Here is a 15,613-nt window from a genome sequence, read left to right on the forward strand (position 1 = left end):
CAAACTGATGTTGCAAAAGGTTACTGAGAATCTTTTAAGAGAATTGTGTGAGAGGCAATTTTTAGGCCACCTGGGTGATGAGTTAATATTACAACAGCTGTGAGGACATTCTGTAAATGTACAAAATACAGTGATTGGGGGAATGTTGTCGCCAATGTCTCCTTTCACTGAATACAGTGCAAGGAAACCTAGTCAAGCAGAAGTTGGGGCTTTGTATTATAATTCGAGTGACGCATTTTATTTTCAAATGGGCAGATTTAAATATGTATTCCATAATGAATCCAAGAGCGACAATCTCAAGGCCACCACTGCACTAGTGCAGTCCTAATTTGTCCAGTCTTCAGATAAAAATCGTCAAAGGCAGTGGTGGCTGTGATTTTGTTCCTCTTAGATGCGTTGGGCCTGATTTTCTTTTTTTTGTCTGTTTTTAAAGCTCTCTAAGTCGGGATAAGATGGAACACCTATGATAGTCTAAAAAGCCTGGAATGGATTTTGTTCAGGATTTAACGATCCCCCAGGATCACTTATGCACTTATGAGCTCATATAAACATTTATTTATAACTATATATATACTGTATATAGTTCTAGTCAAGCCTGACTATTTGTACTATATATTTGAGCACCACAGGTTTTTATTTATTTATTATTATTATTATTGAAAAGCTTTACTAGTTTGATGTGTGCTTCTGTTTTTATTACAAAGTTACCATATTTATGAGAAGTTGGTGATTGCCTGTCAGGTTTGTGTGGATGGATGGTGCATTTTTAGTTTTTAAGATATAAGGCAGGGTTGTCAAACTCTAGCCTGCAACCTCCTTTTTTTGGCCCCCAAAGGAATCCTAAATATGAACCGCAGCTGGCCTGCCGCTGCATTGAAATAGAGCCGCTACTACAATTCCCAGCATCACTCGCGTCTATAGATCAGCGGGCTCTCTGCCCATGCGTGGCCCCGCATCGGACTGTTTTATTGACGCGAGTAATGCAGGGAATTGTAGTAGCAATGCTATTTTAATGAAGACGGAGTTTCAGCGGCGGGCCATTCATAAGATTTAGCCCCCCATTGGGCACGTCTGTCATTTCCAGCACTCCCCCTCAGCTACACGTAAGAGGTGCCAGGTGTTTACAGGGGCTTCAAGTTGCCATTACAATTTGATCTTGACACATAATCTGCTAAATGATTAAATGAAGCCGTAGAAAGTCATCTTGATGTACATTGGACATACGATGTTCCCCTAAATGTACATGTATACATGACCTACTCATGATCACATAACCTTGATCACATTCACTTGTGTAATATGATGACTTTGATTGTTTTTTTTTTTTTCTTTTTTCCCCCCTTCTTGAAGTTACAGGGAAAATTGTTTTTCATAACTTTCCTGTAGATTTATACATTATTTCTTGGTACACATTTTGTAGGGTAGATTAACTTTTGTTAGTGTCATGTCACATCCCAAAACTGGGCTTCCAGCTCATTTTAAACACAAGTAAACTTTTTGTACAAACATCTTGGTAGTCCAAAAAATTTGAACAAATATATTAACCCCCTGGTGTTCTAATTTGGCTTGTATTTTTATGCCAAAAGTGGTACATTGTTTTGCATTGAAATGTATTTTAAATTGTAGGCTTATAATTCATAGGCATACTTTACCAAAATATGTCCAAATGTTTAATAAATTTAATAAACTTTAAAGAAAAAAACACAAAACAAAATCTGTCAAAACAAGGGTGCATAAAAATACTGAAACCTGTAATATAACTGTACAGTAGCATATAATAAACACACACTGCATTTTTCACATTATAAGACGCACCTGACCATAAGACCCACCTAGGTTTAATAAGGGAAACAAGAAAAAAAAAATTCTGAACCAGTACTATAATATGCAGTTCCTCACACTGTGAAAAAATCCCACCCCTCATACACCAGCAGCATGAGAGCTGTGTCTATTTCCCTGCTGCTGTCATTATCCCCAATGTATAAACCTGAAATTATTAGTTTATATAAATTTAAATTAGGTTTATTATCAGCTCCCAGGGTCCCCTGTGTACCCTGAAAATTTCAGTTTCTACAACAATCGGTGTTCGAGATATGAAGGTTTATACATTGGGGTAATGACCGCAGCATGGACAGACACAGTGCTCATGCTGTTACAGCTGCTGCTGGTATACGAAGTGTAGGATTATTTCACAGTTCAGTGGGAAGCAAATCTTTGAAATAACATGTATTTTCGGTAAATAGTAGGTTAGGTTGAAAAAAGAGACAAATCCATCAAAGTTCAACCACTATAGAAATAAACATATCCCAGATATAAAACCCTATAAGACATAGCTGGTCCCACAACGGGAAAAAAGTTCCTTCCTGATTCCATGAGGCAAACGGATGTTCCCTGGATCAAGTCACTGGTATTTTTACTTTAAAACCTTAACCCCCCCCCCCATCCAGCCTTCTAATTCTATCAGTTTTTTGATGCAAAAAGTGATCCTGATTTTTTTGCATAGAAATTTTGTGTTGTGGGCCTGTAATTCTTAGGATTAACTCCTGGGTATGATAATCATGTATATCATATAATCATAATTATAATATAATAAATAATCATTAGAAAAAATAAATATTAGACCACAACAATGTAGTTTATCAAAAAAAAAAACAAATTTATCAAATTTCAAAAGGTCAGGCATTAGTGGCAAAATGTAAATCAGGACCCTGAGCAATGATGTTTGGATGCTACTATGGCGGCTAAAAATATTATAAATTCTCAGTGATTTTAAAGCAGATTCAGGACAAGTTGGATTACTTGTGATAGGCCATGCTTAGGTGATTATCTTAAGAATGTAGCTAAATGCCAGACTTTAATATTTAATTTATGAGAGAACTTTTTTCTAAATGTTCAGTACATGCATATTACTAACATAATATTTTCCTTCTAGCTGTAATCTGTCCCGCACCTGATAAACCAGATAATGCACAATATTACCCTCAAAAGGACGAGTACACATATTTGGATTCTGTAACCTTTTCCTGCCAGCAACCTTTTCAAATTGTGGGTGAAGCTTCTATATCTTGTACAGCAACAGGAGAGTGGAGTTCTAGTTCTCCTATATGCAAAGGTTAGAACTATGACTTATGATTTGATTATGATATGATTTATCCTTATATTGTAATATTTTAGCTCAAATCTAGAACAAAGAGGTTGTCTAGTTTCTCAAAATTTAAGGTGTAGCTATAACGGTGAACATGCAAGAACACTATTAAGTACAATCCCTGATTTTATATATATATATATATATATATAACAGTTCCAACCTCCCTCGTTTTAGGTACTACTGATGTACAGATTGTTTGTTTGTTTGTTTGTTTGTTTCTTTTGTTTGTGTTTTTTGTTCTAAAAAATGCCAGTTTCAAAATTGAAATTATATTATTATTAATATTAAACAGGATTTATGTAGCGCCAACATATTACGCAGCGCTGTACAATAAATATATATATATCATGTTATCCACATCAGTACAGAAATGTTAACGTTTAGGCTATACTCCTTACTGTATTTTACATTTTTTAAGGATGACAATTGCAGAGAAATTCAACTGAACACACAATAAACTGTCCCAAAAAATGCCTGAGAAAACAAATAGAAAAAAAAACTTGGAGCTGTAAAACTACTTTCAATTTAATATTTACTACATAATAGGCTTCTTGCCTCATTTCAAATATGGCCTCTATTTGCATGTACAGAACTATTTGGCTGCAGAATTGCAGTCCTCTTCTAAACGGTACTAACTTGTCTGAGCTTCTAAATATGTTGTCTCTGGATCTGCCTTAAATATCATTATTTACAATATGATAATCAATATAATTTTCCATTCCTCTGCAGAAGAAATAAAAGGAAGACTACTGAAAACCTATATTAATTTAAATTGTTACCTCTGCTCGAGACTTCCACACCCCCTAGTTTTGGCTTTGATTCCTCCCAGAAGTTTAAAAGCTTTGGAATTTCAAAGTCATCCAAGGGCCTTTTCTTAGTAGGAAGGTGGGAAAACTGTAAACTTATTTGGCAGCATTCTGGTCACTAGGAACCTTTGTTAAACCACTGGTTACAAGGCTACAACCTCTCACTAAATGTAAACCATGTAAAAAAAAAGCCTCAGCCTGTTGTCCCATTTAAATGGAGTCACTCTGTTGTTTGGTATCCTTGTGTTATAGGCAATTATAACATTATATATACAATTATAGACAAGGACAGTATATGTCAAGCAGAGCAATGTTCCTGCGACAACAACAGTAGGGTGATTGATTTTTGGCATCCTTGCACTGAAATATCCTCTGCTTTTAATTGCCAGTCTCTGTGACCATATACTTTGGACCCCTTCCCCTGACCCCTTCTCCTGAGGAAAGATCTTTTGCACTTATTGTGCTGCTATCACAATTTGCAATACAGGTTGAAGGTAATTTAAAGGAATAGTACATATGAGGTGAAAGAGCGGTTTTAAGGTTACTTACTAACTTGAGTTCACCTTTACAAATAGGTTTTGAAATATATAAGCCCAAGCAGAAATATATTTTATTTTACTTTTAAGGTTATGTAAACCCTAAAATGACTTTCTCTTATTTGATCCTTTTATGTCTAATAAATATGTTTTTGTAATGTCTGTTTAATAAGTTCAAAAACATTATTGTGATTAGAAATCATATGAGTTAGTAATTTCTTGCTCCCTGCCCATGCTTCACTATACAATAGAATAGATAGAAGCCTGTGCTCATGTCCTCATTAAGACCTCTCTTAATTTTTTTTACAGACCAAATCTGGGTCTCTAGCGTCTCCAGTTTTGTCTATCTGCCCCATAACTGCTTTACTGTACAGCCTTACACTGCACTGAAGTAGGTATTTGGCATTTTGCACAGCATAATATGGCCTGACCAGGGAGGGCTTCAAATTCACCAAGTGGACCCACAGTTTTAGGAATACGGAGGTAGACTTTAATGCATTTCATCAAAATATACCCTTTTGCACAAAAAAAAATACAACAATGAATTTCTCGCTCATTTTTACTGCTAGTCTAAAATATATATAATTGGTTTTCCTTCGGGTTAGATTATATTTACAGCAGTTGACAGTGCATTCATTGGTACTAAATGATAACTTTTTGGGAAGGTGTTTAAATATACCACCCTGTCCTTGCAAGAAAATTATACAGGTCTGACTCCTATGCCTAATGCATATGTTTTGTGAAGCCCTGCTGAGGAATATGAGGGTATATGGAATGAGGTTGTAGGCAAATTAAATCCACAGGTGAAATATTGAAGAATTAGTAGTGGTGGGGTTTACTGTTTTTGCTATTGTTTACTGTAAAGCAGACCTCGGGGGCTATTCATATTTTTATACTAACATATATGTATTTAACTGTTTGCATAGCATTTTGCTTGCAGATTTTTTTTCTCTCTCTGGAACTATGTAAAAATTCATGTCAACATTTTGCATACCTAGTGATTAGTAATCTTTAGGTCAAATTTTTTTTTTTTTTGTGATAATAGGAAAACATGATTATGTGGTGCAATGGATGCAAATCTTTGGTATTCAAATGCAACCTGTAATTATTAATCTTAACCATTTCCATCAATTCTTAGATGTAAATTGCCCTGATCCAATTGTGAAAAATTCAAGAAGACTCTCAGGGTTTGTTGGCCCATACAAACTGAATTCTGCTATATCGTTTGAGTGTTATGCTGACTATGTTTTAAATGGATCCAGTTCAATTACCTGCAATGCTGATAACCAATGGGTACCTGGAATTCCAAAGTGTGAAGGTACGTATGCAGTACTATGCTTTATTAACTTCCTTTTTGTAAGGTGCAATAATAATTACATCCAAATATTAGTATCAGAAAAGTCCCAATTTTTTCATTGTCTTGTTCAGCCCCATTCTTCCATGTTTAATACCTTTTTAATAAGGGTATTTATTAGCTGCAAAATTTTCATTGTTCCTCTAATATATTTACCAACCAATTTTCTTCTTTCTGCTGCTATTTTCCTCTCTATTGGGTCCATGTTTTTTATCTTCCATACCTCTACTTTCAACATCCTTTCTCTCAGTATCCATGCTACACAGTTTAAAAAAGACCCAACTACATGGACTTCAAGCAATAAAAAAATAAATACAAATAAAATAAAAAATAAATAAAATAAATTAAAACATGCATATACAAAAATTTCAACCCATTTTGATCCAGATTAAAGTAGAAAAATCCCTTATAACCCATGGTGTAAAAATAAAAATCTTTTATGATCTTTTCCTCAGGCACTTTTATAGATTTGTGAAATTAATACTTACAATATAATAAGTCAGTTATATACTTCACATTTAGAAAAATGTATGGTCTTTGCTTCTTTTTCTTTTCTTTCTTTCCTTCCTATGGAGTTTGCTGGAGCATTCCATTAAAAAAAAGTCTATTTCTTTTAATGTGAAGTAACCTTTCCATATATAGTTAAACCTGTGTACCTTCATTCTCCGGTTTGCAACAACCTTTCTGTAAACTGGTTCCCAGAGTGTGTGTTGCCTCCCCCTTTAATACCAGGTATATTGTGCTGGAAGTATTATGAATGGGTAGAGAAACAAATAAAATATACAGGAGGAGGGAAATCGTAAGATTAACAATAGAGATGTGTGTGCTCATAATCCTTCTCTGAAAAACTACAGTATTTAGACCCTACAAACCTTAATCTGGACTCCGTTCATCATAATGACAAAGTGAAAACAGAATTTTAGAGCATTTTGTTACATAATTATTCATTTTTATTTTACATAAGAAAAGAAAAAGGGTCGGGTGACTGCCAGAAAGGGAAAAATGACACTGGAGAATAGGACAGCTGACAGAGTAGGAGTAACAGCAATAGAACTGGGGAAAACTGACATATCAAATACGAAAAAGGTGGCACCAAGGAAAGGGGAATATGACATTCAGTGTTCTCCCCAGAAATCTTTTTCAGCTAGGTGGGGGGAAACTGTATCTAGGTGGTAAAAAAAGTGGGCGGGACAAGACACAACAAATTCAGTGCTCCTAGTAGTTTATGCCATAGGTATCCAGTAAACTCTATTATTGTGTTGGTGTTCTACCTACTCCCTATACTTTGTTCCAACATTTTAAAGCCCGGCTTGTTAAAATGCACATTTTTTTTGGGATTATGCCCCAACAGTCCATTACTGTGTATTTTATTCCAACTGCGTAGTATTCCATGTTTTAATTGTGTTTTCCCTTGTAGTAGTGTAATTTTGTGATCAATGTGGTGTATCAAGTTAGGATTAGTTTACATTAGCAGTAAAAATCTGGGCCATTTATAATACCTCATGAGTTACTACTTGGCAACTGCTAGGCACCTGGGATTGGTAACTGCTGGGCACCTGGGATTGGTAACTGCTGGGCACCTGGGATTGGTAACCGGTGGTAACTGCTGGGCACCTGGGATTGGTAACCGGTGGTAACTGCTGGGCACCTGGGATTGGTAACCGGTGGTGACTGCTAGGCACCTGGGTTTGGTAACAAGGGGTAAGTTCTGGGCACCTGGGTTTGGTAATAGGGGGTAAGTGCTAGGCACCTGGGTTTGGTAACCGACGGTAAGTGCTGGGCTTTTCAGGCCTAGCAGTTTTTCAAGCAGCAGTGGTTTCTGGCAAGAGGAAAGTGAGCGGTAAATGCAGCAAATGCAACCTTACTGCCAAGTGGGGCACACTTGTGTCTAACATCCCCCAAACTTTCATCACTATGGCACCATTACAACATAAAAAACTCTGCCCAAGGCGCACTTTCTTGTTACACATGACTGTACCCTTCCAGCACCTGAATCACAATTTTGCTTTATTAGGCAGAGTTTTTTTTATGTTCCAATTATAACATAGTGATAACATTTTAGAGGGTGTAATCCACAGACGTTACCCACACATTTTCAGTTACCTTCACCTCCCTATTTCAGAGAAATTGGGGTTCCAGTGTAAGAAGTGGACAGCAATGTGTAACAGGGCAGTGCATTTATCATAGTAATGAAATTTTAGTTGGGGTGGGGGGGTTAGCCAAAGGTGTCCCCCCACTGTACCTACATTTTTGGCTTTGTATACCCCACCATTCCAGGGAAATTAGGGTTCAAGGAAGAGAAGCAGACAGGGTAACATGGTATGATGGGTATAGATTTGTGGCAGGTAGCTATTAATTTAGGAGCCCCATCTCAATCCCAATTTGCATTTTCTATTAAGGACTCCTAGACGTATTTGCTTTTGAAACAGAAACCCCAATAATGTGTTTTTACAATTCTGATCCCCAATTCTTGACATTTTTAAAAGCTGGGGTGCTTAAATTGTGGTTACTACTAACTAGGAGTGTTTCCTGTGCACCCTGTGCACAGTTTTTTTACATTTAAATATTATCAAAAAAATGTAGGTAGTATTGATACCTTTTACTTCAAGATCCCCTTTTAAAAATGCCTTTATAAGCTTTTATTTACATACATGCAAATACATTGAGACCACTGCACATTTTTTTCCAAATCAAAAACAAAAGAAAAATGAATTAAATTGTGCTATTCCTTTACAGAAAGTAAAGAAAACGCATATTAAGCTGTTGAGAAAAAAAAAAAAAAAAACATTAAAAATAGCAGAGTTGGCATTCTTCTTTACAAACTCAACATTTATGGAGTAAACTGAAAAAAAGGTTGTTTTTTTTGCTTTTATCTGAATCACTGAACGGATACTTAGTTGTAAAACCACTGTTACATCAGTGTTGCATCGAAGCGACTAACTTCGGGCAGGAAATCCAGCTCAGGATGATTTGATTACATTTCACAATTCTTTTGCGTTTCTTGGTTTTGCCTCAGAAACAGCATTTTTGACGTCTCCTCTTGAGTTTTCTATTGGATTAGGGTCTGGGGATTGGCTACTTCATAATGTCATTCTTGTTGGTCTGGATATTTATATAATTTATTAGGGCTGACATATTATGCAGCTCTGTACAAAGTCCATAGTCATGTCACTAGATTGTGAGCCCCTGTGAGGGACAGCTAATGTCCCTACCATAGTCATATGTCTTTCATACAGTCCAAGGCCAATTTTGGGGTGATATATATTTTGTTGAAATAATTCATGATCCCTGGTATGGGATAAATAGGCCCAACATCCCCCATAACATGATGCTTACGCCATCATGCTTCACTGCCTTCACAGTGTATTGTGGCTTGAATTCAGTGTTTGAGAGTTGTCCGCACAACTTGCGCCATTTCCTTTAGACCAGTCCATGTGTTCTTTTGGCAAACTGTAACGTCTTAGGTTTTAACTTTTCGGGGGGCTTCTTGCTGATGGCCTAGCTTCTCATTGTAACAGTACTCACAGGTAATTTTAAAGCTTAAGCATTTGCCAATTTGACTAGTCTATCCATTTCAATGGTAGTTTTTAATTTTCTTCCATGTCTTTCAGGTTGCCATTTAAAAGCATTTGAGATAATTTTAGCCGAGCAGCCTAATATTTTCTGCACTTCTTTGTTGAAAAAGTTAAATGCTGGAAAGGGAAAACAAAGTGCGCTGTTCTTCTGAACGTCTGGTTTGACCCATTTTACTCAGATTTTCAGAGAACTGCACTACAACCAGCATGTACAATATTTTCTGCCTTCCTTCCTTAAAAAAGACCCGTAGATGACACTGCTATTACTTTGACATTATTAATTAACGGAACTTTATGGGATTTTATTTTAAGATATACCATTTTTAAAATGCCAAACAAAATGCAAAACTTTAATAATTTACATATTCATAAAGCTCACAAAGAATTTACAAAGGACTTTACATGGAACACAATATTGCATGTAAATTTTAAAATGATACAATTGTAAAATGATACATAATAGTTGAAAAAAGACATCTTATCTTTACTTTTGAACTTGTAATACCCAGGTATATTCTGTTCTTCTAGAAAAGGCTCTATCTCTTTCTTAAAGCAATTTATGGAACTTGCTAAAACTTTTTACGTAGGGAGCCTATTCCACATTTTCACAGACCTTACTGTGAAAAATCCCTTCCTTATCCAGAGCTTAATCTTCTTTTCTTCCAGATGCAAAGAGTGCCTTCTTGTTCTTTGTAATGATCATTAAAGTGAATAATTGGGAGGAGAGTTCTCTATATAGAAAAAATATACAGGTTGATCATATTCTCCTCTAAATGTCTCTTTTCAAGGGAGAATAGATTCAGTTCAGCTAATCTCCCCCCATAGCTGAGCTCCTCCACTCTTTATTAGTTTAGTTGCCCTTTCTCTGCACTCTCCAAATCCACAATATCCGTTTTGTGAACTAGTGCCCAAAACTGGACTGCATATTCCAGATGTGGCCTGACCAATGCTTTGTACAGTAGCAGGATAACGATGTGTCCCTTTTTTTTTCTTTTTTTTTGACTGCACACATCTGCTCCCGGGTTTCTGTAACTTTTAGCTGCATGAGCAAGATAGAATTGAGCAACTTTAAGCACTATTTGGAATCAACCTATCAAAACTAATCTTCATATAATAGGAAATCGGATTAATTCCACCCAACATCATATATATGCTCCTAATCTTTGACTTTTGCAACGTTATGCAGTTTGTGACCCTGCTTAAACATAGATAAAGTGTAATACACTACCCTATCGCAGATACATGCACTCTAGAACTACTTACCTGCATGTCCACAGACCATAAGGTCTTTATGATATACCGCTAAGAAAGCCGCAACATGCATCAGGTAAAGACACTACACGGGACGGGTATGTACAAAATTACAACAAGCAACTATGTTGGCACCTATCCAACAATTAAGCCTGGATCAATACCTGCGTTAGCATACTTTGTCTTGTATCTTATAACCAAGAATACCTTGAAGAAGTAATCGGGGGCATACTATATGATGTGTGTACGATGACAGCATTGATAAATGTTTCAAAACTGTAATGTGCATACTATTAATATTAAAACACTTTGCGAAATTAAACACTTGGGGTTCCTGTAACCCATGATTCTATTTCCTCTATAGTTTTACCTCACTTCTCTAAGCGAGTAAGGTGTGGCAAAACCCTACCGTAACGGTGTGTCTCCCCTTTTCCTCCCTCAGTTCTATACAGTATATTAAAACGTCTCATTTCAACTTTGAGCCTATTCATCCAATTGAAAAGTCTATTCTCAAACTTTCAGACACCCTATTAAAGGATAGACATTGAAGACATGACCAAATATGTCTGTACTTCATAACACTGGATTGTCACAGTGGGGTGCCTTACATAGATTTAGGCACTGTAATATGCTATGTAACTGTCACCATCAGGGGGAATCTGGTTCCTGTTCTTTAGTCTACCTTTTCTTATGGAATTTTATCAAAGTTGTCTTGTAAGCTATTCACACCATTTAAAGAATGTTCTACTCTTTCTTTTGTAGCTTTACCCAAGCTTACAAAGCTCAGGCTAACTCCTAGGGTCAGGTTTTAAGCCGTCTTTTTAACTGCACTTTTTACAGTAGGTGTAAATCAGTGTATTTATCAGTTTGATGTTTACACTCCTATAATCTGTCCAGTTCATACCAATGTGCCAAAATTTGCATTGGTGTTAAGGAAATAAAATATGCTTCATTTTTTGCACAGTGCATTGCATCATGTTGGAATGCACAGAAATAAAGCAGACCTTCAATTTCTTACATGATTTACAACATTTGCTACATGTTTCCTTTTCTTTAAACAGACCATGGTGCCATCACTGTGGAACTGATCATTGTGCCAGTTCTGGGGAATTGATCATGAATTTGTTAGCGTAAAAACATACTTTGTCAAGCATGTACACCATAACAAACTTAGTGAAGCATGTACACCAATATATCAAATGTTTGCTGTTGTCTTTCATCTTAGTGTTGACATTAATTGTACTATCAATTTATTTTCAAATATAGGGGTATCATGTGTACATCTTGGCACTATTGCAAATGGGAAAGTATCTGTTACAAGTTTCACTTATAATTCCAAAGCAATTTACACCTGCGATGAAAGGTAGGTTTACATAATATATTTATTGTTTTAAATGTTTTGTTAGCGTACACATTCTGTTGTTTTTATGTACATGTTGTATATCCTTTCTATTTAACTACATTACTAATAGTTACTTAACTAATAGTTATGTTTTAGTAGTTACTTACAACAGGTTAAAAAAAAAAAAAAACCTTTCGGGCTGCTCTTTGTCCTTTCCAACAATACAGTTATTCATATTTTTTTTTTTTTAGACTAGATCACATTCCTGTTTTATTTCTGCAAACTTTAGAATTAGTGATTTTCCCCAGACTGACTCAGAGAACTGACGCAAAAAGCACTTTCTTAAAACTCCTGTTTCTTTCATGGGCATTCTGAGAACAGGTATAATACATGAAAATTGTTTTCAATAAATAGCAAGTGAATGTGAGCACAAATAAAAAAAAAAGTGTCTTAATAAAGAGAGGAAATTGGTTTGTAGGCTAAAAAGTAATGCATACATTTTCAAAAGTATAGCACAAAAACTATATACAAATATTAAAATGTTTTGTCCAAAGCCCATTTACAACATTATGGGATATGGACTTTTGAGCTATACAGCTTTCATTATTAATATTAATAAACAGGATTTATATAGCGCCAACATATTACGCAGCGCTGTACATACATGATTAGATTATGATAGATTATGCATAATACAAATATATAAATCATACTTAATAACCAATAACAAATTACAGATTCATGTATGTTCAGCTTGATGGTGTTAGGAATAAATACAGCAAACAACTATAAAATTAACATGATGGTAGAAAATATAATGTTATTCCTATGTTCAAAATAGATAGTAAGGCTTATTAGCTAATATATTCGGGTTCAAATGTGTGTAGGGTTAGAAATGTTTATTGGTCCTTCTGGAGTTAATGATTAAATGAGTATAGTGTGTCCAAACAATAGAAGAAGATGATAAATTATTCATATTGGATAGACTATTGAAAAAGTAAAATAATTCTGGTAAAATGCTGTAGATTGTATGTGGAAATTACGAACCGTGGAAAGGAGCACTTACGTACACACATGCAATAATTTTTGTTGGAAAAAACGATTTGCGACCTATCGTTCGATAATTGTTAACAAAAAAAGTGCACAGCGACAGACCAACTATGACCATGAACGAGGAATGGTGCTGGAAACGTGGATCTGTTTGGCCGATCGCTATCTATTGTGTGTACGGTGGTGTAATGATCATGGATGGTTCTGCAGTATGCTTTCTCCGGTACACGTCACTTCCTGCATCACTCAATTGATCGTATGTAGTGTATGTATGTATTTATCGGTGGATTGTATTTGAGATTCAAAATAATCATGATCGATCCTTGATTAGTCGCTCATTCATTATTGCACGTGTGTACTTATTTAGAGATAAGCTAGGAGAGTAATCATCCACGACAATCCCACATTTAACTGTCCAGGTCCACTGGTGCCTGGGAAAATAAAATAAAAAGTGTGTGTGTGTGTGTGTGTGTGTGTGTCAGTATGAATGATATAGGGAAATTTTGATGAATTTAAGGGTTACGTGTGTGTATTCATGTACATCATGTATAATAAATGATTCAAAACATAATGCTTTTGAAACCATTAAAATTTAACAAGATATTCAGCGTTAAAGATGGCATATAATTTTGTGACAAATGATGAATACAAGGCCTAATTTATAACCAAACAACAGAGAAGACTAATAATATTAATATTAATAAACATACAATAAACAGGGGCACAAGGACCCCTATTTCTATGCATGCAGTAGTATATCTTTAATCAAATTAGTACAGATTGACAATCAGAAATTCGGCAATCTCCAGGACCTGAAAATTCCGGATTTTCTTCACACACAGGCCAGCCTTCCCCTCGCAGCACCCGCGAACATCTGGCACAGTTCCGGGGAGTAGGCAGTAGGGACATCTCGACGAGTATTTAGTTTAGCAAGCAAGGCCTGTTTCTGGAGAACAGCACCATCAAAACATTAGTGGCTAAACATTGAACTGTAGTCCCTGTATTTAAAATGCGATCCAAAATTCATGCTGGGGAAACTGAAGGAACCGGATTATCAATGGCCAGATTTTTAATTGTCAACCTGTATCTTAAACAATCAATTGATTGAACATAGTATTTGTTAACAAATAATAACTCCCTGATAAAAAGCTGTAGAAAAAAATACCTGGTATTCCAAAAATATAAGCATATTGTATGTTACCATGTCGAACATGAGTTAAACAAGATGGTATAGTATACCTGGACAACAGATATTGGTAAGGACAGGAACATTACCTCATTTATACATGAACAAATAACAGTGTATGATACAAGATATAATAGTGACTAACAAAATATCTAACGCTCATTCCTGCAGACATCCAGACTTACAAAATGGCAGGAGAAAAGTGACAATTCAAAAACTCAGATTATTTTATATCCTGAGTAGATTAAGTGATAATATTTTATATTAATAATTAACATTAATTCCTGGTGCTTGGTTGGCATTAACCCCCCTGGCACTTGACTCGGGGTGGGTTTCACTTGCAAAAAGCAGTAATCCCGAGCCACACTCGGGGTAAAAAAAAAAACAAGCCCCCCCTTACCTGCGCCCCACGCTCAAGCAGTGATCTAATGATTTGGCCGGGACGTTTCCTAATTAGGGAGCGTAGCCGAGCAGGAAATTTAAAAGCAGATTACCGAGTAATTTGCTTTTAAATGCCACCCGGGGTCACGGCCACGCTGTGTGATATATATATATATATATATATATATATATATATATATATATATATATATATATATATATAATATATACTTTTGCCCAAAAGTTTTGCTATTCAACTGAGTAAGGTTTATATAGTGTATATACAGTGTATATTTTGTATATTAACTGGACGTTGGCATCTGCTTTTAGAATCCATTGTCTCTCTGAATATAACAATATATTAATGTTCTTTTAAAAGTATGGTCTGTGGGAATACAGTGTTCCCCCAGGGCAGGGGGTTCTCAGCCTTTCAAATATGAAATCACAAGGGCCTAATAATGAGTTGTGACTTTCCACCAGTTTCCCCCAGATATTTGTATAAAATATGGTATACTAGGGTCAGCAGTTTACCCACTACGTTCAGTTTTTCCAGTTTTGGAAATCCAGACTAATTGGTATACAGTATTTTCCCCCAAAACATTTTTAAGCTGGATATACTATTTCTTATGTGCCAGTTTCTGTGACTTTTTTTCTCTTTCTTTTCCAAATAGACACGCCACCTCTGTCCCAATTTAATTTCCTAATTATGTATAATGGCTGTAACCAACACTAATGTATTGGGTACTTGGGTGGATTTTGTTTTATAGTGTTAACCTCCCTAGCTTTCTAATTCTGTCTAAATTTCCATGCAAAAAGCGGAAATTTATTTTACATTGTAGGCTAGAATTCGTAGGCATAACTCCCCAAAATATATAACTAATAACAAAATATAATTCCCCAAAATAATAAACTTTAAAAGTAAAAATTGTTAAAAATGTAATAACTGTACAGTAGCATATATATATATATATATATATATATATA

General features: G+C 35.5%; 1 protein-coding gene across 3 annotated transcripts in view; it reads left to right on the forward strand.

Moving 5' to 3' along the window:
* The window catches only part of LOC140340208 (C4b-binding protein alpha chain-like), a 57,315-nt gene that overhangs the window by 13,880 nt on the left and 27,822 nt on the right, over positions 1-15,613 (forward strand). For all 3 annotated transcript variants that reach the window (XR_011922626.1, XM_072425259.1, XM_072425268.1), the window contains exons 7-9: positions 2,933-3,112; positions 5,629-5,808; positions 11,937-12,033. Coding sequence is in view for 2 of the 3 variants with exons in the window: in XM_072425259.1 (XP_072281360.1) it covers positions 2,933-3,112; positions 5,629-5,808; positions 11,937-12,033 (457 nt within the window). In the remaining variant the exon portion in view is untranslated. The remainder of the gene's footprint in view (positions 1-2,932; positions 3,113-5,628; positions 5,809-11,936; positions 12,034-15,613) is intronic.

Source organism: Pyxicephalus adspersus, chromosome 1, assembly GCF_032062135.1.
Source record: "Pyxicephalus adspersus chromosome 1, UCB_Pads_2.0, whole genome shotgun sequence".
Taxonomy (NCBI): domain Eukaryota; kingdom Metazoa; phylum Chordata; class Amphibia; order Anura; family Pyxicephalidae; genus Pyxicephalus; species Pyxicephalus adspersus.